The 26,911-nt window shown below is 41.8% G+C and overlaps 1 protein-coding gene across 1 annotated transcript in view; it reads left to right on the forward strand.

Moving 5' to 3' along the window:
- The first annotated feature begins 3,243 nt into the window (after window positions 1-3,243).
- LOC106589351 (anthrax toxin receptor 1) overlaps window positions 3,244-26,911 on the forward strand; it is a 28,047-nt gene continuing 4,379 nt past the window's right edge. Inside the window, exons 1-17 of the mRNA XM_014179196.3 lie at window positions 3,244-3,941; window positions 11,222-11,293; window positions 13,280-13,351; window positions 13,581-13,662; window positions 13,776-13,806; window positions 13,895-13,968; window positions 14,072-14,140; window positions 15,200-15,280; window positions 15,517-15,577; window positions 16,804-16,902; window positions 17,342-17,411; window positions 18,721-18,799; window positions 19,333-19,428; window positions 19,780-19,818; window positions 24,867-24,965; window positions 25,158-25,325; window positions 25,522-25,602. Of these exons, the coding sequence (XP_014034671.2) occupies window positions 3,784-3,941; window positions 11,222-11,293; window positions 13,280-13,351; window positions 13,581-13,662; window positions 13,776-13,806; window positions 13,895-13,968; window positions 14,072-14,140; window positions 15,200-15,280; window positions 15,517-15,577; window positions 16,804-16,902; window positions 17,342-17,411; window positions 18,721-18,799; window positions 19,333-19,428; window positions 19,780-19,818; window positions 24,867-24,965; window positions 25,158-25,325; window positions 25,522-25,602 (1,431 nt within the window). The 5' untranslated portion in view covers window positions 3,244-3,783. The remainder of the gene's footprint in view (window positions 3,942-11,221; window positions 11,294-13,279; window positions 13,352-13,580; window positions 13,663-13,775; window positions 13,807-13,894; window positions 13,969-14,071; window positions 14,141-15,199; window positions 15,281-15,516; window positions 15,578-16,803; window positions 16,903-17,341; window positions 17,412-18,720; window positions 18,800-19,332; window positions 19,429-19,779; window positions 19,819-24,866; window positions 24,966-25,157; window positions 25,326-25,521; window positions 25,603-26,911) is intronic.

Genomic DNA, 26,911 nt, shown 5'->3' on the forward strand with positions numbered 1-26,911 from the left:
TGTGGATCAGAGGTTAGGAGTGGATGAATAAAGCCAAGCAGCTTATTATATTATACAACACCAAACACGTTTTTGCCCAACAATGGAATAACTACAAATCCAACCAGATTTTCTCAATTCAACACACTAACACCTAAAATGGAATCAATCCCACCCGTTGTTACACAGACCCGTGAGATAAACTATATTTCACCCCTGCAGCAAAAACATTTCAGTACAATTATTCATTCAGATTAGAATTGTATACCTTCCCAGAGCAAGTTTCTCAATTCAAGTAACACTTAACCATTCTGGTTTCTTCCTACAGTTTCAACTTGGCCTGTTATCACAAACATAGTTTATTAGTATTCTGTTAGAGGAGGTACAGTCAATACAATACAATTCAACGTACTCCCTTTGTCGCTTTCCAGAAGATAGCAGTGCAGCTAATTTCTAACAGAAATGAAGCTGTAACATCTCAGAGGCAAACGTATACTGGTCACTGAGAGTGGATATCCAGTGAGCGGGGCCAGCTTTTGGCAGACATTTTTAAGCAGGATCCAGTAAGTAAGGGAATAATTGTACATAAACACGTGCTTAGCGAGGGGCAGGGGGTCCCAGCCATTAGGATTTACTCCTAATGAGGCTGATCACAGACCACAAACAGTAGCTTTAGATTAGCTGTGTGTGTGTGTGCATGCGTGTGTGTTGTGTGCGGGAGAAATGGGACATATTATGGAGAAAAACATGTTCTCATAGGTCCAGTTTTCCTGCAGTCATCACTTTCATTTGATAATGCTTGCTTTGCTTGTCTCTGGAGGCGTAGCTTTGATTTACAGCTGACTCATGTGGTGCCTGCATCAGCTTGCTGGCTATGGCTTAAATACTGTGGACACACAGCTCCTACCTGCTTGGCTCTTCAATATTTACACTGAGAACCTCCAGGAGGCAACTGAGAGAAGATAAGAATGTGCAAATCAGCATGTTATGTGTTCATTACAGTCCCAGCAATTGCATGTCATTCTAACTGTGTAATTGCATGTCAATTATATAGGCACTTCATTCCAAAGTGGTAATTAACTGGTAGGGCAAGTAAACAAGGGTTACGATTTAGTGAAGACTAATGCTTAAAAATAATGCGGGGGATGGCTGCTTGTGTTTGAAAACAGTATAATTAGCCTAACGTACAGTGAGTAAGATTTTATCCTGAACAAGTAAATTAACTTTGTTTGCCTAGGGAAGTATACATCAATTATGCATATAACATTGTGGGCATATATGCTGTAATAAAAGTATGCAAAGCAGCAAAGTGGTCAAATTAGAGAGCAGTGGCGGCAGCTGATTGGCTAAATACCGGGGGAGTGAGGTGGTTGGAGTTGTCAACAGAGCAGCATGACAGAAATATGATGCCATGTTTTCAAACTCTAGCTATTGTAGACCCATGTTCTTCGACTATTGTTCGATGTAGTTGTACGGTTTATCAGGTCCCAGGCGCCCATGACTGTTTTATTATTTATTTAGAAGTTAATTACAATTTGCATTTTGCTTCAGGGCCACCTGTACCTGATAAAGCAGAGCTAGTCTCACGTGCGGAAGTAAGCAGTCTGGCACAAATAGCCTGGCGCAGTGGCGGTTCTAGCTTGTATGGATCCCCTCCTAGAATCAGGGCTCCCCACTCCGACAACGTTAATTGACCCACAGTCCCCACACGTGATATCATTGACGTGACGTGCAAATGAGCGATAGAAACCGATCGCGCAAATGTCACCATTCCTATTTTTTTGGTGAGGGTGCCCCGTGCCGCCCCCGGCTGCCCATGTCGCATATACCTAAATCCGCAACTGGTCTGGTGCGAATAGCCGAAGAAATAATCCAAGCAATGTTCGCATGGCCTATGTGCCCACGGAGGCGGGGCTACTGCTGGCAGTCACTGAGGGTCAGAGGAGTAAGTAACTGAACAGCTTGGTTTAAACAATATATTTTGGAAACAGGAAAATGTACACATTTACCACACTTTAATTACAATTTTAAACACAATCCAATATTTAATGTATATATATCGTTGTGGGGTGTTGCCCCTAACGCCCTAATGGGTGGGCTGCCGCTGGTAGAGAGCCCTCAGTTAAAATACTGACCTTTGCCACAGCCCTTCCCAGCATTAGGCTATGGGTAGGCTAGCCTTGAAAGGATGGTCATGCGAGACTACAGGTGAGGTAGATTCAGTGGCGATTTTAGCATGTAAATCTTGGTGGGGCAAAAAATAAATAAAATACAAGTGGGATGCATGCCAGCAAAGCCACTATACAACACAGCCCTAAACAACACATTATTTGCACTATAATGGTGACAAACCGTGCCCACAAATGGCCTACATAAATCTGTCCCAACAGCAGTCCCAACATTTTACCACTGCTACACCTGGCTATCAGCGGAGCCTTGTCTGTCTGCGAAACAATCCATTCAGTCTCATTTACTGCCTTTTAAAAAAAACATAGCTGATATGTCTGACTTGCTTAAACAAATGTGGTTTCTACTGACAATTGAGATGTACAAACTATGGCATAAGGGGACGACAAGCGGATAAGAGGCAATCCGTAATTTCAATTAAGACATTAGTGTGCGAGCTAGGACAGAAGTAGACAATAAAACTATTTGTTTAGCACTTTTGAAATGTACAGCAACAGAATTCAGAACATGGGGCGTTCTTACAGTGTTCTCCCTGTACACCAAGACAGAACCGTAGGATAAATAAAGGGGGCACATAAGCAGACAATGAAAGCTCTTACAATATTCGATGATTACATTTCTCTAAAACAGGTTATTGGCTACATGGGCACCACCAAGTCAGAACAGTAAGCGAAATTAAGACGGGTAAATAGACCAAATAATTAGGGTGAGGTGTAACCGATGTGAAATGGCTAGTTAGTTAGCGGTGGTGCGTGCTAGAAATTGTCTGGTGAACGAGCCTAGGCAGGCGTTGGTTGGCTCACGCTAGGATGACGTGCCTAATTAGGAAATAGCAATGAGTTTTGTTTATCAAATAAATACAAAGTAGGTATAAGTAATGATTTAGTAAATTATGCTTAAATTTGTATTGCCGAGTTGAGTTATTAGGCTGCAATAACATTCAGGACAGATGGGATTTTTCTATAACTACATCAGTGGATGCTCAGCTCATCACTTCTTTGTCCATGCCTGTTTTCCAAAGTTAGCTTCTTGAGAGGGAGGTGCAAGGTGGAATTTTTTTCTTTCCTGGCAGAAATATGAAACCTGGTTCATTTCAGCCAAGTTTGTCCCAAACTCCCAGTTCTTAACATTTCTTTGCATTGCCCGTCTCCATTTTGCTTTTTTAACTAAAACTCGTTTTGACAATTTGACAGGAAACATGGATAATTCACAAAATGCACATCTATTCTAACGCACTGAAACATTTGGATTTGTTTATCAGATAGGCCTACTACACTATCTATTTTTTTAAAGACGAATATGAACGGATTATATGTCTATATCGGATAGTAAAATCACTCTGAACAAATTATTTTATATTTTTTCCGAGGAGAACAAAGTGCCGTAAGCTTTATGGTATTTCTCGCGCTCTTCGCCCATCCAATATTTGCCAGGGGGGAGGCAGTCAGTAATGTTTAGAAACTGAGTGCAACAACAATCTCGACAGCTTTGACCGTGTGTTGTTTTGTTATGGGCATCTCTGCCTAGAGAAGTAATTAAAACACTTTTGGGGATGTGAGACGGCATTGACTTTTTCCAATTGAGCTTTTGAAGGAATTTACCTTTTCGTGGGGAACAATGGCGAGGTTGTTGGTGAAAATGTCTCTCGCCCTACTTTTCCTTGGATTTTTTATGTTCACTTTAGCATCCGTAAATGCTGAACCAGAGCAAGTAGATAAAGAAGAGGAGGAAAGTACATGTCAAGGGGCTTTCGACTTGTATTTTGTGCTTGACAAGTAAGTTACTATCAAAATGCCATATTTTATTATTATACTGCATAGGCTAAATAAACCCAAGATACCGTTATATTGAGATGCCAAGCTTCTCTGGTTACACACATATGTCAATAGCAAAGCCTACACTGTTCAAGTTAAATAAAAAGTTAAAATACAAAAGTTGTAGTGTTTTTACAACGTTGCAGACTGTTAATGCACTTAAAACTAATTAGTAATGTAAATCAGCTATTCCAGCTGTTACAGCTGTTTCTGTAGAGTCTGACCTCTCTTTTTTTGCACAAGGCAGGGATAAATAATCTATATAGGCTGCTCACAAATTAACTTGATAAATTCATTTTTCACCTCGTTAAGTCATTAATCAACAGGCAGTAGTGTGCGTGTGCGTGTGCGTGGTGATGCAGTAGGAGGCTGACTATGCATCGAACACACCGACATGGTCATTGCATTTTGGTACACCAGAATTACATTCATTTCCAATGAAACGCTGCGTTTGCCTTGCAGCATTGCGTTGCAGAGGCATTTGCAGTGCGTTCGGTGTGCGTAGACGGTTTGACAGAAATGGTAGCACAGGGTGAATGTTGAACTTTTGTTGCATACATATCCAGATGTTGCGTACTATTTTGCGCATTGTGCTGTCGGTGTGTTCGAAGCGTTAGCTGAATAAGCAGTACAAGTGATCATAAACTTCTCTGTGCCTTTTTTTTATTCCTTCTGTCCTAATGGGGGAAGCATGTCTGTGCATGCCCGCGGGTATCTTTACAAGGTCCACTACTTACTTTTTCACATTAAAGAATGGGGAATAAGACACAGTCTGTACTGTCTGTACATGACTACCTACAACTAACATGCAGGAGTATAGTTTTCATAGAGTGACCAATTCATGCATTTCCTCCTTTCCACCCACATAGGAAAAATCTTTGTGGTTCCAACATCTTACGCTAGACCAGCAGCAGGCCTCTCTCACTGTCTCAGGAGAGAAAAGTAGACTATACAGACCTTTCTGTCCTGCTATAGCCTAAGCCTAGCGCCTTTATGTAATAGATCAGATCAGATTGAAGCATATTTTAGATAGAATGTCATTTATAAACACAACTCATAGCAGATGTATGATTAAACCTTGGTATATTGTGGCCCTGGTTGTGGATGTTGGTGCCACTGTTTGAGGTTCCTGACTTCAAACAACCGAATGCTCATTAGGGACACCCCCTCATCCCTCAGGCCTGAGCTGTTTATTAGATGCACAGACCTAAGATTAAGGTTAACAGGATGTATGGAGGTTAACAGGATATAGCCCTTTGTACGGTGGCTTGGCTACTGAGTCATGCTTAGGGTCTGGAGTTTTTCCTGAGCTGGAAGAACTCTGTGCCTTATTTACTGTATATTCTACAGGACCAAGAGTTTTCTTTCTCCAGGCCAGGTCAGGGAAAAAACTCCTGCCTCTTGTCATGCTGCATAGGGCTACAACTAGTCTACTGCAACTTGGTCTCGGGTTTCTTTGAATATTAGTCCTTTAGGCTTCACGACTAGTTTATGGAAAAATCTCCCCCAGCCAAGTGGTCACTGAATAAAGGAAAATTGACCTGGTGGATATCATGTATCATTACAGTCCAAATGGATGGTGGATCAAAGAGAACCAACTTTAAGCTGTCCTATGTTGTGGTGGACCATAGGCCTACAGAGGTATGAGTTTGTGCTGAATCAGACTGGTAGGCCCTATCCTGCTGTTTTGTAAGGAACACAACACAAAGGGATTGTTTTAGGCATGTTTCTATCACCACAGACCGGTACTGATGCCAAATGTTCTGCACAATAACGATCCTCAAAACAAACTCCCTACCTACCACTGTAGCTAATTCTCATCAGATGGTATGGGGAAACACCCTAGTTTTACCTTTGGTCTGCTAAAATAACTTCCTTGTCCTCACTTAGGCTACTTGTCACTGGCACACCCGCATTTACCACTTGTAGGACGCAAAAACACTGGCCCATGGGACATTCACCGTTTATAGGAAACAGGATCATGATGCTAGAAGCTCTGATGCTCTAGCAGATTTCCACAGATATCAGGGTGGATCCATAAGATTTTGATAACTTTCAGCCCTTTTGATTTGAACAAAACCTTCCATACATGTTGGTAGAATGGTAGAAGTGGTCAGAAAGTGATTTTTTTTTACCTGAATGTCAAAACATTCAGGAGATAGAGGTGCTCAAAGTTTGACCCGTTTTGCATACCCCACCCTACCATTAGATATCCATATGATTTCATTTGAAAGCTTTACAAAGAGGGATGTCAAAGTATTTCATAATTTATTGAACAAAAATGTATTTAAAATACAAATGTTACTTCTTTTTACCTATAAAGCCAATTATCTAAAAACACGTAAACTCAGATTTTTTTCATGTTCGTATACAGTATGTTGTAGCTTAGACCCTATTTTGCATCATCGGAGTTGTTTGTGTTGTGTCCACCAGTCATGTTTTGTTTGATAAATGTACTAAAATGTGTATAGAATTGACAAAGATGGTTGAATGTTCACACATCAGAGAATGTTTTTATTTTGCGGGGTATTTTATTAGGTTTCCCATTAGCCGACGCCAATGGCGACACCTAGTCTTAGTCTTAATGTGCATTTGAGTGGGAATATCTGTTATTTTAAATTATACTGTCAATCTTCCATAGGAAACCAATTGAAATCATAGAAATATAGATACTAGATTAGACATTCCCATTCAAGTTGACATTCGACAGTGTGTAGACCGGCGGCCATCTTTTTGGTTGTAATTGGGAGTTAAATTTGAAATTGAAATGGTGTACCAGCTAAATTGCAGTGACCTGAAGGGATAGGTCCATTCTATAATTCTCTTTCTATGATTGAAATGACACCCACCCTGTATTCAAGAGTTATGCTGTGTCTCAACCAATGGAAGGCACAACACAAACACCTCAGATTATGTAAATTAGGGTCTAAGGTAGAACATATGCGAAAACAAGACAAATCTGAGTTTACACATTTTTACATAATTGCTGTTGAAGATGAAAAGATTGCATAATTGTTCATTTATAAAAAAAAAATCTTAAGATATTATAAAATTGTTTGTAAGCTTTCAAATGATATCAAACTTAACCGTTTATCTTTTCCAGTGATGAAGACATGGAGGTCTAATTGTAGGGTTGGGTATGCAAAATGGGTCAACTTTGAGCACCTCTATCTCCAGAATGTTTTGGCATTCAGTTCCAAAAAGTCACTTTCTGACCACTTCTACCATGGGCAAACATGTATGGAAGGTTCCGTTCAAAAGGTCACTAAGTGATTGAATTCATATGGAACGACCCATCATTGTTTTCTGATCAAGCGATAGGTACAAATGGAAACAGTTATGTTTGGCACTTGTGTTTTCCCAATGGTCGCTGCATATAGCAGCCATTTTTTCCTCCTTTTCAAGTCTTCGTCATTCTTGTTCTTCTCACAGGCCGACATTGAAGTTGGATGTTAAGTCATGATCATTTAAAAGTCCAAGCCAACCGGACTACAGCTGAAGTCTATAAATAATTGAAATACAGTATGTCAAAACCTTCTCATTGTGGAATGTGCTTTTTTTATCTATTCAGGACCATGATGCTGCTTTGGCCTCCATAAAGCGCTAGAAGTAGCTTTTGGCACATGTGTTTTGCAGGAATAAGTGCCTTGTTAAATGTTATCATACCGTCTAGAATTCTGAGTGTGTTGAGGGACCCGAGTGAGACAGACATTTTAAAGGAATGGCAGTCATTGAACAGTAGTCATTTATTTAGACAAGAAAATATTGCACCCAGAGAACATTTTGAAAAGAAGAAAGAGAGGAGAGACAAAATATCCAAGAAAAGGAGAGAGTAGGAGAGAGAAAATAAAGATTGCAGATGGGGGGGCCTAGTACACAGCAAGTAGGCCTCAAGCTAAAAGTAGGTTAGTGGGTTCTCCGTACAAATCCCTATGCATAGTCAGTTAATTGGTCGCAGACTGGGGTGGTTCTTACCATGCAGCAGGCCCATCTGGAATGTGACACTAGCTTCATGGTGTTGGATTTTCCTCTCAACACGCGTGAGATCAGAGCCCATCGCCTTTACTGAGCGCCTGGTCTGATGGAGCTTTTTACCCCACATGTAATAGGCTAGACCCCTGGCCCAGACCGACTGAACCCTCTCACTCTCCCTGACTCGTCTCACTCACTCTCTCACTCTCCCTGACTCACTTCATTTTGCTGGTTCTACCAGTGCGTTTTCACACAGTCAGCATAAAGAAAAGGCTTGATTGAAAATAAAATATATTTACTCTGGGTCATCCGGGCTTTTATGTGTTTAAAGTAATGAATAGTTTCTCTCTCTGACATCTAGCACAGTCCTGACATGGTCTGTTTAGCATTGCTAGATGCTAATGGTCCATGTTGCCTCCCCGAGTGCCATGAGGTGTTTGGAAACAGTGCAGCCAAAGCAATCAAATCAAATGCCCTAGCAAACTAGAGACATAGTTGTTGCTTGTGGCCTCGAGACCATAGCCTGTCAAGCTGGGTGTACACTACGCGGCTTTGGCCCCAATTTAGCTGTCCCAGACAAGTTTTTGAGATTGGAGACAAAATCCCCATGTCGTTGCCTACTTGGGGCGCGCGGGCGTCCCGAGTAGCCCTCAGAGACGCAATCTCAGGGCTACAGATCCCATTTTTGAGCAGTCCCAGATGTCCAGATATTTTCAAACATGTTTGATGGGCACTAAATCTGCAATGCTCTTGTAGTGTGAGATATGCAACGACAAGATTTTGAGAACGGTGATCAGCAGGTAGCCTAGTGGTTAGAGCGTTGGACTAGTAACCGAAAGATTGCAAGATCGAATCCTTGAGCTGACAAGGTACAAATCTGTTGTTCTGCCCCAGTTAACCCACTGTTCCTAGGCTGTCATTGAAAATAAAAATCTGTTCTTAACTGACTTGCCTAGTTAAATAAAGGTAAAATATATAGATTATTTTTTAAATAGCCAATGAGAGCTCTCCAGAGAAGGAGCCAGTGAGATGACGCATTGTATCGCATTACCCAGAATGTGTACTCTCGAGCAGGAGCCATGACCATCACTAGTATGCATTTGTACTTGCCAAAGAGTCAAATCGTTACATCTCTGACAAGGTCTTTACACACAATGTCATTCAATTCCAAATGTATTGGGCTAGATATTTCAACTCTGTACGGCAAGCATGAATGTTTGACTGAAAACGTTTACGAAGCTGCTTTGAGCCACAGCTCGTTCCAGCGATCACATCGCATCCTTGTTTTAGCGAGGCAGTGTGGTATCAAGAATCGTCACGACCAGGTGAAGAATCTCGTAGTGTGTGACCCCCTCCGGCGGTGCCACATCGTTTAGCGTGCACACCACCGCCAAGACAAAAACAATCACAGGAAAGATGGTCGTCTAATGTGAGGGTCTCCGCGATGTTAGGACTTTAAAAGTCGTGTAGCATCAGTCATGTTGTTGTTCCCCAGGACAGTTTTAAAGGAGTTGGTTAGAGCACCGACCTCACCGGTCCCTCGAATTTGATGATGCTGATCTATTTTGGCCTTTTGTCACTTGTTTGGGCTGACAGACAAGGCACTGGACTGTAGATCTTTGAAGGATCTTTTCTGCTTTCCCCCAGCAGATGACATGAATAAAAAGCCAACACGTTGCTTTAATTATCCCAGTTGTCCTAATGTTACCCCCGATGTCACGCTCTCTGTCTCTCTCTCTCATGTGTGTGTATATATATATATATAAGTATAGTCAGAGGATCTATCAATTGTATAACACACTAGGAAAAGGAAACATATGCTCAGTCATTTTATGATATAATCTCCAACTCCTGTTGTCAAGGCCTTAATCATTTTAGTCAACAAAGCTGTTGAAGCTTGGGTTAACAACTTCCAAAACATTTTACATTAACAAAACCCAAACCTTTGAGCTGTAATGGTTTGACTCAGTCTATTAAAATTAGATCAAAGAAGAAGTACCACAAACATTTTCAACGAGGATCTTACAAGAAAATAGCCCACTTCCTTTCCTAATGCTGTTTATACAGGTGAGGAAACTGCAAGCTCGGCCACAATCCCACGACTGCGTGGTACCTCAGAGAACAGTCTTGTCCAACACAAATAATATCCGTCGTAATGCAAAAAATATCCAAGGCGGGAGTTCTTAGCTTAACCCGTCTTAGAAAAACACTGAAACACTATCCCTATATGACTGTACAGTACATGAAAGAAGCCATTTTGAGTTGCAGTATTTTCCCCTTGTAATGAAACAAACTGCATCCCTGACAGTCTGTCTCTTCCATCAAGTCAGGCCAATCCAACTGTGTGTGTTCAAGCCACGTCAGATGAACACTGTTTAGTCAACACATTTGTTGAACATCCAATGAGACCTTAGCTGGACTCCCCCACAAGTTTTATTTGGGTAAGGTTTGTTTAGTTTGAAAAGTCTTGCCCTCACAGGGTGCATTGATTCAGATGGATGCAATGCCTTGATGTGCTGGACAAACAGGAAGTTTGTTGGAGGAAAAAACAAGAACAAGGGAGGGAGATAGTTTATGAAAGAATATACACAACTCTCTATCTGCTAAGTATATCATGTATGCTTATCCTACACAACAACAACACAAATATACACCAGGAAACCAGTACGGAGACTAAACTGGGAAACAAATTAATGTTATGTCTGGCCCCAGATTAGAACTACGTGACATCCATGTGCGGCTTCGTCAGCAGCTTTGTCCTATTTCAAGCTATTGCTTCAGCCATCCGCTAACAGGGCTGTGGTTTGGTTCAGTTCAACAAATTAGCTTATTTCCCATGTTTTATATCCTTCAGTAACGAGTCACCGCCACAACCCCCAGCCAGGTCTCTTCCTTCCATTCACACGTGGGTCTGAGAGGAAATGAAGCTCTTCACTGTGGTCCCTCAGGGAGGCTCAGAGCTGTTTCCTCAGCCCCATGGGAGTTGAGCTGGGCAGTTTGCTAAATTAGTCATGACTGGTCCTCAGATGTGTCCTAACCTACTTTCCTCCTTTTCCCTAACGTATGGAGTTAGTTTGTGTCAATGGAGATTGCCAGTCCGCTTAATAATAATATCTATGCTAGGATTGTGTGTGTTTACTTTTCTATGTTGTATACAATTTCTTTACTAGGAGGTGTTGGATAAACATATATGAAATGTGTGAAGTGTGGTTTTAAACAACAGTAATTCATATGATGTAAATATTCATCTGTTTTTCTTTATTTCTAAGATCTGGCAGTGTGAAACACCACTGGATAGAAATCTACTCCTTTGTGGAGCATCTAGCTGAAAAGTTTATCAGGTAAGAGAGCATCATAAAAATATTTTCAATATCATGTATTGAAAGAAATATATATTTTTAAATGGATTGAGATATAGCCTATATTGAGCCTATATGAATCCTACTTACTTTTGAAGTACAGGTACATCTCTTGAAGAAGATATAACTTTTTAGACATTTTTAGACATTTTAGTCATTTAGCAGACGCTCTTATCCAGAGCGACTTACAGTAGTGAATGCATACATTTCATACAATTTCATACATTTTTTTTTTTTTTTTTTCCTGTGCTGGCCCCCCGTGGGAATCGAACCCACAACCCTGGTGTTGCAAACACCATGCTCTACCAACTGAGCTACAGGGAAGGCTACTTTGACTTTCTTTTTGTGCCACCAGATGTTTGCATATACTGGTAAAGTTACCAAGGTTATTAGTAGGGCTGCACGATATGGGCAAAAAAAAGACAAATTGCGATTTTTTTCAACCACAAATGGTGATTTGACTTGCAATATAGATCAAAACACTTGGGTGAACTGTTGCGAATCATAGAAATAGAACGATTGTGTTGTTTGGCATGACAACAAATGAAAAAGCCAGCTAGGAGTTACGACAGGGTAGGAACCAACGTGTTGGTCAGTGTTTCCCAGAGGATCCTAATCACATTTAAGTAGTCATTGCACAAACATGCTGATCTACACCAGTGGTCCCCCCATAAAAAAGGAACTCAGTCCGGCTTTCAACTTACTCCTGAAATTTGTAATCATAGAATGCACAAGGTGTCATTTCTAAATTGAGTAATGCATCAGCAGGTTTCCTCTTGTCATGTTAGTCGCTGAAGACCTTAGAGAGCTATTTATAACTTGTCAGAAATGTCCAGATCAACTAGCCCATGTCAGCTAACGTTTGTTTTGCCCGTTGACTTTGTTGTAATGTTTGTCACTCAAATATCACATGAACACACATAAGACATGACAAAAAGTGTAGAATTGCAGGAAATTAGCTTGAAAATGGCAACAACAAAAAGTATCCATTCCTATGCAAAATGAATAGAATTGCAGGAAATAAGCTTTAAACCTGCAGCAATTTCTCTCCGCCAACAAGAAGAGTGTGAACAGTTTGTGTCATGAACAGTGTGAAAGAGGGTTGCGGATAAATATTGTTATGCGTTACGTTTTTTCTTGGATTTTATTCTAGTCGCACTGGTGCTCCCAAAATAAAACTCCAGATCGCAAAGCAAAATATTTTGTTGCATATGCTGCTTACCATCCCATCGCTGTAATGGCATGTGTCATGAACATAATGGCAGGTCGAGAGGTTCAAGCTGGGAGACAAATATGGACATCTAATGTAGATAGTTCGCTACCTCAGTTTGGTTGGCATGGTTTTGCATCATTACCATAGTCTCAAAAACAACAGCTGAAACCATGGAATTGACTTTGAACGTGCTGTAGTATTGCAAGCAACATGCTCACTTCAATGTATGTATTTGTCTGAAAAACGGGGTCCTGAATCCTTGTTAACATGGCACGTACACAAACAATAGGACAGAACTCACCACACGAGAGAATTCTGACTTATGCTTAGATGCATGGACATCAGAGGAGGCTGGTGGGAGGATCTATAGGAGGACAGGCTCATAGTAATGGCTGGAATGGAATCAATTGAAGGGAGTCAAACTTGGTTTCCTTATGTTTGATGTGTTTGATACCATTCCATGTATTTTATTACAGCCACTATAATGTGCCCGTCCTCGTATAGCTCTTCCCACCAGCCTCCTCTGATGGACAAGGTTTTTCTCATGCTAGGGACTTTTTGACGTCAAAACACATGCTTGCATATCACAATAAATCGGTGAAATAAATGGTTTGGAGTGTGTGGTCCCTATAGTTTGTTGTTTGTTTATTGGTTGAGTTCAAACATAGTATGGCCTCTTTGAGGCTCGAAAAAAGGAAAATGGTGCCAAAAGCGTATAGTATATCTAACCCTTGTGTTTGTGTGTTGTTTTACAGCCCCATGTTGAGAATGTCCTTTATTGTGTTCTCATCCAGAGGAACCACTCTCATGAAACTGACAGAAAACAGGTACACAAAAATTTTGGCTGCATCCCAAATGGTACATTATTCTCTTTATAGGGAACACTGTGCCATTTGGGACTCATCCATTGTCATGTATAAGGACCTTGAAATAGAAGAAAGTTATGAAGTCCTCTAAACTTTGATCTGTTTTACTCAGCAATGACATTTTAAAGACCAGCCAAGGACATTTTCAATGACACGTGATTTGTGATTTGTGGTCTGTGTTGTTTGTCAGGGTGGAGATAAGAAAAGGATTGAATGTGTTGAAGAAAGAGGTACCAGGTGGAGACACCTTCATGCACCTGGGCTTGCAAAGGGTACATATCTTCTTCTGACTGGGTTCTTACTTTATCACACATTATTTACCTGTTAAACATATATATATATATTTTTTAAACAGAATAAGAATAATATTGTCTTCTCTTTTCAGGCAAATGAGCAGATACACCATGAAAACTTTGGTAAAAAGACCTAAATAAAAAAATCACTCCATTTTTTTCTGTACTTGGCAATGTTGAGTCATACCATTGATTGACTTCTCCGTTACAGGAACAGCAAGTGTTATCATTGCCTTGACTGATGGGGAGCTGAACGAACACCAACTCGTCACTGCACAACAGGAGGTATTCAAATAGGACTATAGCGTTCACCTTCCTGTTGATGTAAAGGAAAGACAATGAAAAAACATGTTCTCTGGGGTTGATTCTTGGTTTTTTGAACAAACAGGCGGAGAGAAGCCGATCTCTAGGAGCTATGGTGTACTGTGTTGGAGTAAAAGACTTCAACGAGACACAGGTAACGATTTAGTTTGCAGTGGAACAGATGCATGTCCTCTTCCCCTGTGAAAACACATTTAGGAACCTGTTAAAAAACAAAAAGTACATAATTACATGCAGTTTACTACTCACTCAATATTCTTTCAATACAATGATTACAATATGTGCTATTTATTTTTAGTAACACGTTTGTAGACTATGTATCCTGTAATTGTATCTACCTACACACCTTGAACCTGAGCTTGCTTGTGAGGTTGGTAGGGCTACTTATATCCCAGGCTGCACGTTATTGATAGAGAAATTAGGCGATTTGACTAGCATGCAAACGATTAACATATTAGCTAAGAAGAATGTTTCAGAGTCATGCGGTGTGAAACTGGATTTGAAACCTGATTGGCCCTATGAATCATTCTACCACCCAGATTGACTTTCACAAAATGCCTGGACATAATATACTGTAGTATACCTGTATATACTATACCTGTATATATTATACCTGTATATAATATACCTGTATATACTATACCTGTCAAGGCACAGTAATTTAGGCATCTGTCCAATGTCGTTTGTACATTAGGATTGTACCTGATTGTGCTTAGTGTGCCTGTCATTGTACTCTCCCTTTAACCTGGTCATGCATGTAGAGAAAGATGGAGCCATACACTCTTTAAAAAAGGGTTCCAAAAGGTTTCTTCAGCTTTCCCCATAGGATATCTTTTTGTTTCCAGGTAGAACCCTTTTTGGTTCTAGGTAGAGCCCGTTTGGGTTCCATGTAGAACTCTCTGTGGAAACGGTTGTATATGGAACCCAAAAGGGTTCTACCTGGAATCAAAAAGGGTTTTTCAAAGGGTTCTCTTATGGGGACAGCCGAAGAATCCGTTTAGATTCTAGATAGCACCTTTCTTCTAAGACTATAGAGATTCAATATAATTCTCAAATCAAGTGTTCACTGAACTCTTCGCTGAAGAGAATGGGTCATGATGTAAATAATATGTGTCTGTCTCTGGTTCCTGAGATGTGAGCTAGGAGGAAGCACTGGGCCTGTGTAAATAAATCTGCTCTCTCCTTCCTCCTATAGCTGGCCACCATAGCAGACACCATCGAGCATGTGTTTCCTGTGATGGGCGGATTCGTAGCCCTGCGAGGAGTGATCGACTCGGTAAATAAACCCTGGACAGAAAGGAGACACAGTCCTGTTTCACAAGACATACCTTCAAAGAAAGATAAAATAAAGATGAAAAGACAAAATAGACAAAGATGTTGTAATCGACAGCTACTGAATGTCTCAAATTTGATTTACCTGTTTATTTTGACAGAATCTTGACAAGCTATGAGTTAATTTGAACTAATATTAACCTACTCAACTCAGTTCATCTCCTTATTCTCCTTCTCCAGATCATCAAGAAGTCCTGTATTGAGATTTTAGCTGCAGAGCCCTCCAGTGTTTGTGCAGGAGGTGGGGTCCCTATAGGAACAAAGCAGATCAATGCCAGTCAATGCTAGTTTTCTGTCATTGCTTAAGTGCTGTGTTAATTTCATTAAGAGGCCAAGCTGGTGCCAGTGCCCTTCCCTCTGACTGGGGCTCAGCTGGCACGTATTCATTAGTGCACACCGTAGTAAAATGTAGCAAACATTATGCAATGGAAAACTTAAACAAGCGTTTCTTATTGGACATATTCAGGTAGTCCCTCACTGTTTCTGTCCGTTTCTTCTCAATTTGTTGCCTAATGATTTATTATATTTAAGGTTTAGTTTACTGTCAATAACAGTGTACAACATTGGCAGCTAAGAGCTGAATTATAGTGTTCAGTCCATATGTAAATCTAACTAAATAAAGACATGAAGAAATCATCTGATAGTTTATTGTCATCGTGAGGCAGGGAGTGTGTATCATTGTCACAGCCAGGGAGAAGCCTCTGGAGCCTTGGTCAGTCGAGACGGGTCCTTTCAGAATAATGAAGTACCGGTTCAGAGCCGTTGAACAGGGCACCCTGCAGCAAGGTCTCTGTTGGTAGCTAGCCGGCTACTCCTTGACCACCACCAACATGCAGCACCCACCTGAGTAATGCCCCCGGCAGCCTCTAGAGTTTCGGGCGCCAGAAAACCCACTACACATGGGCAACAGATCAGAGTAGCCCGGTAGTCCTCCCAACAAGCCTCTATCATCTCCACACAGATCTCTGCTGTCCTCCTCCTTTGGGCTTGCTTGCTTGCTTCCTCAAATTCCAGCGTTCAAAACAAAACAGCTAGCCAGATAGCTAACCAGCTAGCTAGCCATGCCAACCAGCTGACTTGCATAGGAGTCTGATCACTCTAATGACACCAACAGACAGGAATCCCCATTGGTGCTAAATGGAGTGTATCGTATTGGGGATCTTGTTATGAGAGCGGCTCTAAATGGAATTTATCCTGGCCTGCCAAATGGAAGTCAATTTGATAAATGACTTTTTTTCCAAATCGAGAGAGACAAGTCCCATATGACCTGCAGTCTGTTTCCTAAGTATGTTTTCTGTATTATTTAACCAATGTTGCCAAGCCAATCTACGTAATCTCGTGTGCTATCCAACATAATTGTGTAATGTCTGATAGCCTTTGATGTATGTATGTATGTATGTATGTATGTATGTATGTATGTATCTGTACTGTTTTTCCTAAACTAAAGCTGTTGTCTTTTATTTCCAGAGAGTTTCCAGGTGGTGGTGAGAGGGAATGGTTTCCTTCACGCCAGAAATATAGAGCAGGTGTTATGCAGCTTTAAAGTCAATGACACCCTCACAATTAGTGAGTACCTGCTTACATTTACGCAATAATGCCTGAGGGGGTGTGGTATATGGCCAATATACCATGGCTAAGGGCTGTTCTTAGCCACGCGGAGTGCCTGGATACAGCCCTTAGCCATGGTATATTGGCCATATACCACAAACCCCCAACGTGCCTTATTGCTATTATAAACAGGTTAGCAACGTAATTAGAGCAGTAAAAATAAATGTTTTGTCATACCCATGGTATATGGTCTGATATACCACAGCTGTCAGCCAATTATCATTCAGGGCTCGAACCACCCAGTTTATAATTACCTTTATAACACTGTAGGCTTACCAGGTGTTTTTATACTAATGTGTATTTTCAGCTGTGACATGCATGAAGTACTATAGGTGATTGAAGAAACTTAAGTGTATTTAAGGAAACTGCTGACAAAAGTGTTGGGCTCTCTCCCCAGATGAGAAGCCTGTGGATATCGAAGACACGTTCCTGCTGTGTACAGCTCCGGTCATAGATGAAGTTGGGCAGTGAGTACCTTTTTTTTTTAACATCCGTTTTAAAATGGTCCGAGCTATCCCTGTAGGATGAGAGTGTGTTTCCTCTTAAACCACATGTCTAGCTGATCACTCTCCAGCCCTCGCTAACAAACACACTAACAGAGGGAGAGACCCAGAAGAAGCCCGCCGTGCATTAGGGTGTCTTTACGATCCCTGTCAGGGCCTCAGTCCACTCCTCCTCTATTCTCTCTATATGACGATGAGCACTCGTTTAGATCCTCATTGGTTAGAGCCCTGTGTGTTCATAATGAGGACGGTGTTAAGGTTGCCCCTTAATCCTAACAACAGACACACCCATCATCCATCAGCTGGCTTTGTTTCGAAATCAACAAACCACTTTAGAGCCTCTTTTTTTTATCACCACATTCCCCTAATTTCTCCCCTCCCTGCTTACTTCTCTCCTGTCCTCTCCTCAACCTTCTCCCTCCAGCCTTCTACCTTCTCCTCTCCCCCTCACCCTGCTACAGTGACTCCTCTGTCTCTCTCTCTCTCTCTCTCTCTAACTCCCTTCCCTCTCTGCCATATTTTTTTCCTCATTTTTTTCTCCTCTTTTGTCATCTTCATCTGTAGAGTAATCTGGCAGTTAGCACCCCATGGGCAAATGTATCACCCTTCCCTCACACACACGCACAAACATACTCACATCTCTACAAAATGTGAACATGGCCCAAGTCCAACTGTCTATATTTTTCCTCTGATTGTTACTTCTTTAAGGGATAAGAAGCTGTTTGCTGGCACTGAGGTATGCGTGCGCATTAACTTAAACCACATACCTGACTCCAGACAGTCAAACCTGAAGAGGCTTTATCAGTCAAAAATGGCCTACTTCGCATACACTCTTGATCAGTCTACGTGCTTTGCACCCCTAGAAAAAATGTGTGGAATTCAAAATGTTTTTTTTTTTTCAATAATTGAGGTTTGATCTGTTAACCTGGCTAGAATTGTTTTGCGCCCAGAAGCGAAAGGTACTGGCAGTAGTTTTTGGAGATAGGAAGAAAAAGAGATGTGATATGGGCATCAATTGTTTTTGGTCGGGCAAGGTAAAACTTGTCTTTGCTGACAAAAGGGTTTAACCAACTTTGATGCCAGTGCCGATGCCCTACTTAGTCTCAGACATGTAATAACATGTTTGTTTGTTGGGCGCAAAGCTCTTTTTGTGTGGCACTGGACAACGGTGCCATATTGCCATTCAGCTGTCTTGTCCGAGCAAGTCCTAACTAGCATAATTTGCCTCCATTTGCATATCCTGTATTGAAACCATGTGTGTTTTGTGTTTCAGGGTTGTTTATCTACAAGTGAGCATGAATGAAGGCCTGTCGTTCATCACTAGCTCTGTGCACATCACCACCACAGAGTGTGTAAGTATGCTCTTCCAATCACATTACAACTACTACTCAAAAACTCACTAGAAATTGTCTAATGTTGGGAAATAATTATCAAATTTCCAGAATTGTTTTAATTTTTTTGATTCTATCTTAATCTTTTTCAGTTTTTCATTTCTGCCTCATTTTTCCTCCTTAATCTTGTTCCGGGGCATTTCTTTTCAAAATAAAAATTCAGAGGGCTCCTGTTTTGCTTGAGTAAGTTTCCTTCTCCTCTTCTTTCTCTGCTCTATCTGGTGTTCTATCTGGAGCCAAACCACAGGGGCTTCAGCAATGATCCACCCAAAAGCCCCCCACGTCAGAGGGATTTTAAACAGCACTCCGCTCACCCACAAAAATAAAAATAAAACACCACCACATCCCATCCACAATCTACAGGCTCTAATAGGAACCATATTGTCCCCTGTTTAGATCTTGAGACCCCTCCTCAACTTCTCATCAGTCTTCCTGGTCTGTGTATCTGGGGGTCCTAACCCTGTCTTAACGATGACTCTTATCTCCCCTGGCAGTTTGATGGTACCATCCTTCTCATCACCCTTCTGGTTTTGTTCCTGTTGATGGCAATGCTGTTCATGTGGTGGTTCTGGCCCCTCTGCTGCACAGTGGTAACCATCAAAAATTGGTTCAATATGATGGCAATTATGGGCCACATGTTATATTATACTTAGAGTAGACCCTTTAGCAGAGTAACTGCCATTTGAATGATTTAATAACCCTTTAAAAGTAACCTGGTTCAATGTAATGCAAATGATGTTGTTATTGTTTGTGTAAGAGTGTTACCAGAATATAATAGATATGACTTTAACAGTGTGTGACAATTTCTTGGTCAGTTTTGCAGTTCATTCAGATGATAAATGACAAATGCCAGGAAATGATCATGAACACCTGATGTGACCACTTAGTCACTGTCATCAGTTAATATTAATGTGACTTTCCACCCTGAACTTCCTGTCTAGGTGATCAAAGAGCCTCCTCCAGCACCCCCTCCAGAGCCAGTAAGTCAGCCCTTGAAGGCGCATTTAGTTTTTTCACAACCAAATCTCTATTTTTTTATGTAAATTGCAGGCATGTTATAGAAGGGTCCAGATACTTTTTTGCGATTCCACTTGTTTTTTGTCAGACTTAGGCCAACCAGCAAGTCACTTCCTCATCTTGTTGTGCAATACAGTGACTCTTTAAAAACATGAACAAATGCTCCAAAAACTCCCAAATACATCATTTTAGAAACAGAAAAGCTCTCAATATAGTGATGCAGGACTTTAGATGTTGAGCACATGAAATTTTGTCATTCCGAACTTTATCCATAATGTCATATTCAATTTTGTTGCGACTCGAGCGATACCGTCCATTCTAGCAGCAGGCTACACGGAGAATGGAACAGCTGGATAGGGGAAACAGCTTGAGTCTTGCAAAAAAAACGAAATACAAATAAAAAACAATTGTTTTAAATACATTACATTTAAGTCATTTAGCAGACGCTCTTATCCAGAGCGACTTACAAATGTGTGCATTCACCTTATGATATCCAGTGGAACAACCACTTTACAATAGTGCATCTAAATCTTTTAAGGGGGGGGGGGGGGGTAGAAGGATTACTTTATCCTATCCCAGGTATTCCTTAAAGAGGTGGGGTTTCAGGTGTCTCCGGAAGGTGGTGATTGACTCCGCTGTCCTGGCGTCGTGAGGGAGCTTGTTCCACCATTGGGGTGCCAGAGCAGCGAACAGTTTTGACTGGGCTGAGCGGGAACTGTGCTTCCTCAGAGGTAGGGAGGCGAGCAGGCCAGAGGTGGATGAATAGTCTAAACAGTTACAGGCGCCGTCATTGCTCCCTGTGGGAGTATTATACAGACAAGGCAACTTAGACTATGGAGGGTTTTACGCACATCCAAACTTTTCACAGGAACTGGACAAAGATCCAATATGAAGAGAAATGGGGAACGTCCGCTCACCATTATACTCCCAATTGTAATGTTTTCTAAACATCATGGAACAATCTCACAGATCATATTTGAACTTCCCCAGAAATAGCAGACGGAATTGCATTGCATTCCAGCCATGTACATTCTCAACACAAACTCATGGACGGTGGAATCTTTCCAATAGGTTTGGTTTTTAATCAACAAAAAAAAACATTTAGGATCGGATCAGAAGCATGATATCATACATCGCATCTCTCGTTCCATGAGCGTCCAATGAGCATAGTGTGTAGGCCTAAGGACTCTTGGGGCAGGAGACATGGATGCTTGTCCTATCCACTGAAGATAGTTTATTAAATAGTATACAATAACCATACAATAGGCCTAGTTACAGCAAACATGTAGCCAGTCTAGTTTTTTTTATTGGCTTTAACATAGAAATATTTTTCTACACACATTGTATTCGCCTTTCGAAAATGCAGTGCATGTTCGAGCCATGGACAATTGAACATGCAATCTCCGTAGACAAACGTTGGCAGTAGAATGGCCTTACAGAAAGAGCTCAGTGACGTTTCAACGTGGCACTGTCATAGGATGCCACCTTTCCGACAACTCAGTTCGTCATATTTCTGCCCTGCTAGAGCTGCCCCGGTCAATTATAAGTGCTGTTATTGTAAAGTGGAAACGTCTAGGAGCAACAGCATCTCAGCCGCAAAGTGGTAGGCCACGCAAGCTCACAGAACGGGACCACTGAGTGCTGAAGCGCAGAGCGCGTAAAAATCGTCAGTCCTCATTTGCAACAATCACTACCGAGGTCCAAACTGCCTCTGGAAGCAAAGTCAGCACAAGAACTGTTTGTCGGGCGCTTCATGAAATGGGTTTCCATGGCCGAGCAGCCGCACACAAGCCTAAGATCACCATGTGCAATACCAAGCGTCGACTGGAGTGGTGTAAAGCTCGCCACCATTAGACTCTGGATCAGTGGAAACGCGTTCTCTGGAGTGATGAATCACGCTTCTCCATCTGGCAGTCCGACGGACTAATCTGGGTTTGGCGCATGCCAGGAAAATGCTACCTGTCCCAATGCATAGTGCCAACTATAAAGTTTGGGGGAGGGGGAATAATTGTCTTTTGCTGTTTTTCATGGTTCGGGCCAGGCCCATTAGTTCCAGTGAAGAGAAATCTTAACGCTACAGCATACAATGACATTCTAGACAATTCTGTGCTTCCAACTTTGTGGCAGTAGTTTGGGGAAGGCCTTCCCTGTTTCAAGATGACAATGCCCCCATGCACAAAGCAAGTTCCACACAGAAATGTTTTGTCGAGATTGGTGTGGATGAACTTGACTGGTCTGCACAGAGCCCTGACCTCAACCCTATCGAACACCTTTGGGATGATTCTAACATTGATTGCGAGCCAGGCCAATAGCCCAACATCAGTGCTCGACCTCACTAATGCTCTTGAAGCTGAATAGAAGCAAGTCCCCGCAGCAATGTTCCAACATCTAGTGGAAAGCGTTCCCAGAAGAGTGGAGGCTGTTATAGCAGCAAAGTGGAGGACCAACTCCATATTAATGCCAATGATTTTGGAATGAGAGTTCGATGAGCAGGTGTTCACATACTTTTGGTCATGTAGTGAAAGATTAACCAACCATCGCCGTTGATATGGCCTGCTAGTCACGTGAAAGGTAAACAAACTAACAGGCAAATATCTTAGGCTACAAGCGGATTCAGCACCAAGGACAGCGACGGGAAGTCCCACGATCTTTTACATTTTAGTCATTTAGCAGACAAGCGTATCCAGAGCGACTTACAGTAGTGAGTACATACATCTTCATACAGTGCCTTGCAAAAGTATTCATCCCACTAGGCGTTTTTCCTATTTTGTTGCATTACAACCTGTAATTTAAATGGATTTTTACTTGGATTTCATGTAATGGGCATACACAAAATAGTCCAAATTGGTGAAGTTAAATGAAAAAATATATAAAAAATGTAAAACAGAAAAGTGGTGCGTGCGTATGTATTCACCCCCTTTGCTATGAATCCCCTAAATAAGATCTGGTGCAACCAATTACCTTCAGAAGTCACATAATTAGTTAAATAAAGTCCACCTGTGTGCAATCTAAGTGTCACATGATCTGTCACATGATCTCAGTATATATACACCTGTTCTGAAAGGCCCTAGAGTCTGCAACACCACTAAGCAAGGGACACCACCAAGCAAGCGGCACCATGAAGACCAAGGAGCTCTCCAAGCAGGTCAGGGACAAAGTTGTGGAGAAATACAGATCAGGGTTGGGTTATAAAAACATATCAGAAACTTTGAACATCCCACGGAGCACCATTAAATCCATTATTAAAAAATGGAAAGAATATGGCACCACAACAAACCTGCCAAGAGAGGGTCGCCCACCGAAACTCATGGACTAGGCAAGGAGGGCATTAATCAGAGAGGCAACAAAGAGACCAAAGATAACTGTGAAAGAGCTGCAAAGCTCCACAGCGGAGATTGGAGTATCTGTCCATAGGACCACTTTACGCTGTACACTCCATAGAGCTGGGCATTACAGAAGAGTGGCCAGAAAAAAAGCCATTGCTTAAATTGTTCGCCAAAAGGCATGTGGGAGACTTCCCAAACATATGGAAGAAGGTACTCTGGTCAGATGAGACTAAAATTGAGCTTTTTGGCCATCAAGATAAACGCTATGTCTGGCGCAAACCCAACACCTCTCATCACCCCGAGAACACCATCCCCATAGTGAAGCATGGTGGTGGCAGCATTATGCTGTGGGGATGTTTTTCATCGGTAGGGACTGGAAAATTGGTCAGAATTGAAGGAATGATAGATGGGAATACAGGGAAATTCTTGTGGGAAACCTGTTTCAGTCTTCCAGAGATTTGAGACCGGGATGGAGGTTCACCTTCCAGCAGGACAATGATCCTAAGTATACTGCTAAAGCAACACTCGAGATGTTAATGAGGAAACATTTAAATATCTTGGAATGACCTAGTCTAAGCCCAGACCTCAATCCAATTGAGAATCTGTGATATGACTTAAAGATTGCTGTACACCAACAGAACCCATACAACTTGAAGGAGCTGTAGTAGTTTTAGAGACTTGCGCTGTAATTGCTGCAAAAGGTAGCTCTACAAAGTATTGACCTTGGGGGTGAATAGTTATGCACGCAAAATGTTTCATTTTTTTTGTCTTATTTCTTGCTTGTTTCACAATAAAAAATATTTTGCATCTTCAAAGTGGTAGGCATGTTGTGTAAATCAAATGATACAACTCCCCCCCCCCCAAAAAAAATAAAATAATACATTTTAATTCCAGGTTGTAAGGCAACAAAATAGGAAAAATGCCAAGGGGGTGAATAGTTTCGCAAGCCACTGTACATGTTTTCGTACTGGTCCTCGTGGGAATCAAACCCACATCCCTGGCGTTGCAAGTGCCATGCTCTACCAACTGAGCCACACGGGACGGTTTGGTCCAACAAATGAAAGTGGAAGATGCAATTTCTTTTTACTTGATTATAAAGGAAAAATAATAAGCAGTTGTTATAACTCGATGTTCCTAAACATTCTTCCTACAGTCACTGGCTCCTTTCAGTCAATGGGCATCGCAGATAGGCCTAATGAGGCCAAACCTTTCACAGAAGCTGGAGAAAAATAATGTTCAATATAAAGAAAAAAGGGAATGTCTGCTGACTGTTTTGCTGCTTGTGATATTTTAATAAAACATAGGTTAAAGGCTACTGATTAGGCTACTGTGAGCCTCCGTTTGCAAAATCAATGCCATAACCAATTGTGTTACCGCTAAGTCCAGCTTTTGGTCTTAATATCACCACTAGCTCTGCTTAAAATTGGTACATTAGCGCACATTTTTAAAGACACACCTAAAATATTTCCACCCACCTCAGCGCAAGCGAGCTAATATAAGACAGGTAAATGACCAACCCTCGCGCCAGGGTTAGAAAATAGCAGAACCCTGGCTTTTACAAGCCAAAGTTAAGATCGTGATTTTGACAGTAGCTCTGACTTCACGCCAGCCGAAAATAGAACCCTAGGCATATCGAACACTTGCTTGGAAGTTCATTATTTGCTCCCACCTTTTCTGTCTGCCAGGAATCAGATGATGAAGATGGCATGCCCAAGAAGAAGTGGCCAACCGTGGATGCATCCTACTATGGAGGAAGAGGAGTCGGAGGAATCAAAAGAATGGAGGTGAGGTGGATCTAATCACATTACAGTTACACCCAAATAAATGTCCATCTTTATCTTCCATATTTCCTCACAAACACATGACAGTTGGAACTTTATTCTAGACTCTACATCACCGCCTGTGTGTAGTATGTACTGTGGGCCCACTTCCACAGGTACAGTAGGTCATACCCCATCTTTGTTCCACTCCTACAGGTGCGCTGGGGAGGGAAGGGTTCAACCGAGGAGGGGGCTAAGCTGGAGAAGCCCAAGAACGCCGTGGTGAAAATGCCAGAGCAGGAGTTTGAGCCGTACGAGCCCAAGCCCAAGAAGGCCCACAACAGGAAGCCAGCTACAGACAGGAAGTGGTACACCCCCATACAGGTAAAAACACTCTTCTTCTCTTTCCTTTCTACCTTTCTTTCTCAGACTAGTTTATACACTCTCTTCCTCTCTACCTATACATGTATAATAGGGTACTGTGTGTAGGATGAAATGACATATTGGCCATATACACTTTACACAGGTAACATTTTTGACAGTATTCACTATAGCCATGTCTCCCTCTCTTTGTTTGCAGGGTAAACTGGACGCCATTTGGGCCCTGTTTCGCCGCGGTTACGACCAGGTTTCTCTCATGCGGCCTCAGCCAGGAGATCATGTGAGTACTAAAGCTTTAAAACACCATGGGAGCCCAGCCTTAGCCCTATCCCTCATCATACAGCCCTACACTTCCCTAAAAAAAATGCCCCTGCGGTGCCAAAATTCATGATAAGGCAGAGGCCAAAACCTGCTTCAAATCGGCCGCTGCCATAAAAAGAAAATAAATCAGAGCTGTGGACGCGCTCCAGACAGATCCACCTTGTGTTTTAAAAACCTCGACTTTAACTACTTTCTGATCGGGCACATGTTTGAACTGCCATACTGACCCTTTATATCAAAACGGAGATTGGAGTTTGGCTTGGGGTTGGTTGAAGGTGGTTTTTGCTCTAGATATGCACTTGGAGGGCTGGGCTATATGAGAGACTCTTTATCCCATAGCCCTCCTCTCCTTTCTTTCCTTCTAGATCTGCAGCTAGCCTGCTGAGGTGGCACCTCTCCAGGTACTAGTTAAAATCATGCGTTATTTGAAGAAAATAACCCTTTTTAACTGGAATTCCACATTTAAAGAGTTTTCTCTCAGCCAAATATATGAACTGAGAAGAAGTGAAGTACTGCCAGATAAGCTCTCAACAACAACACAGAAAATAAGCTTTTCGACCGCAAAGAGGAACAATGATGCTTATGCTAATGCTTGGCTTCCTTCAAATTTCAAAGATTTCTCCCAGCCAAATAGATGTCGATACTTTGTTCAAAGGGTTTGACCCAGGAAAACTTTTAACGATCGCCACGTGCAAAAGGTTAAACATGACGCATTGCTTATTCCAGAGGAAGTGTTTCCGTGTAATGGCGTCGCCAACTCAAGTAATTTGCGTTCTGTTACGAAGAAGCAGAAAAATTCCCAGGCAGGCCTACTGGTACTGGTGTAATCTTGTTTTTTTTTAGGGGGAATGGAAACGAATACAAGGCAGGCAAGCTCTTTCCTGTGTAAAGTGTGACCTGAGGAGAACCATTAAACTGTCTTACTGACTTTTTAGCATGTCTGTCCCCTAGGCCATGCTAGCTGCTAACACAGCTCTTATCACTCCCACTCACACTCCCTCTTTCTCTCTCTTTCTCTCTCTCACACACAGACACATACACACACACACAGGCCGTATTGGCGTTCACAGCATATACACAGGCCTTGTGTGTTCCATTGGACCCATTTGGCCAAGGTCCGATCTGGATTCCTGACAGACATATTTCAGTCTGTTGCTGTGTTGCATTTTATTACCATGCCGATTTGCTATGACGACGCCTGTATCCTGAATGGCACTATTGAGAGAAGCCTTGGCTAAAAGCCTTTACAGTTCAATCCCTAGTTTCCT

Source organism: Salmo salar, chromosome 28 (assembly GCF_965601325.2).
Source record: "Salmo salar chromosome 28, fSalSal1, whole genome shotgun sequence".
Taxonomy (NCBI): Eukaryota; Metazoa; Chordata; class Actinopteri; order Salmoniformes; family Salmonidae; genus Salmo; species Salmo salar.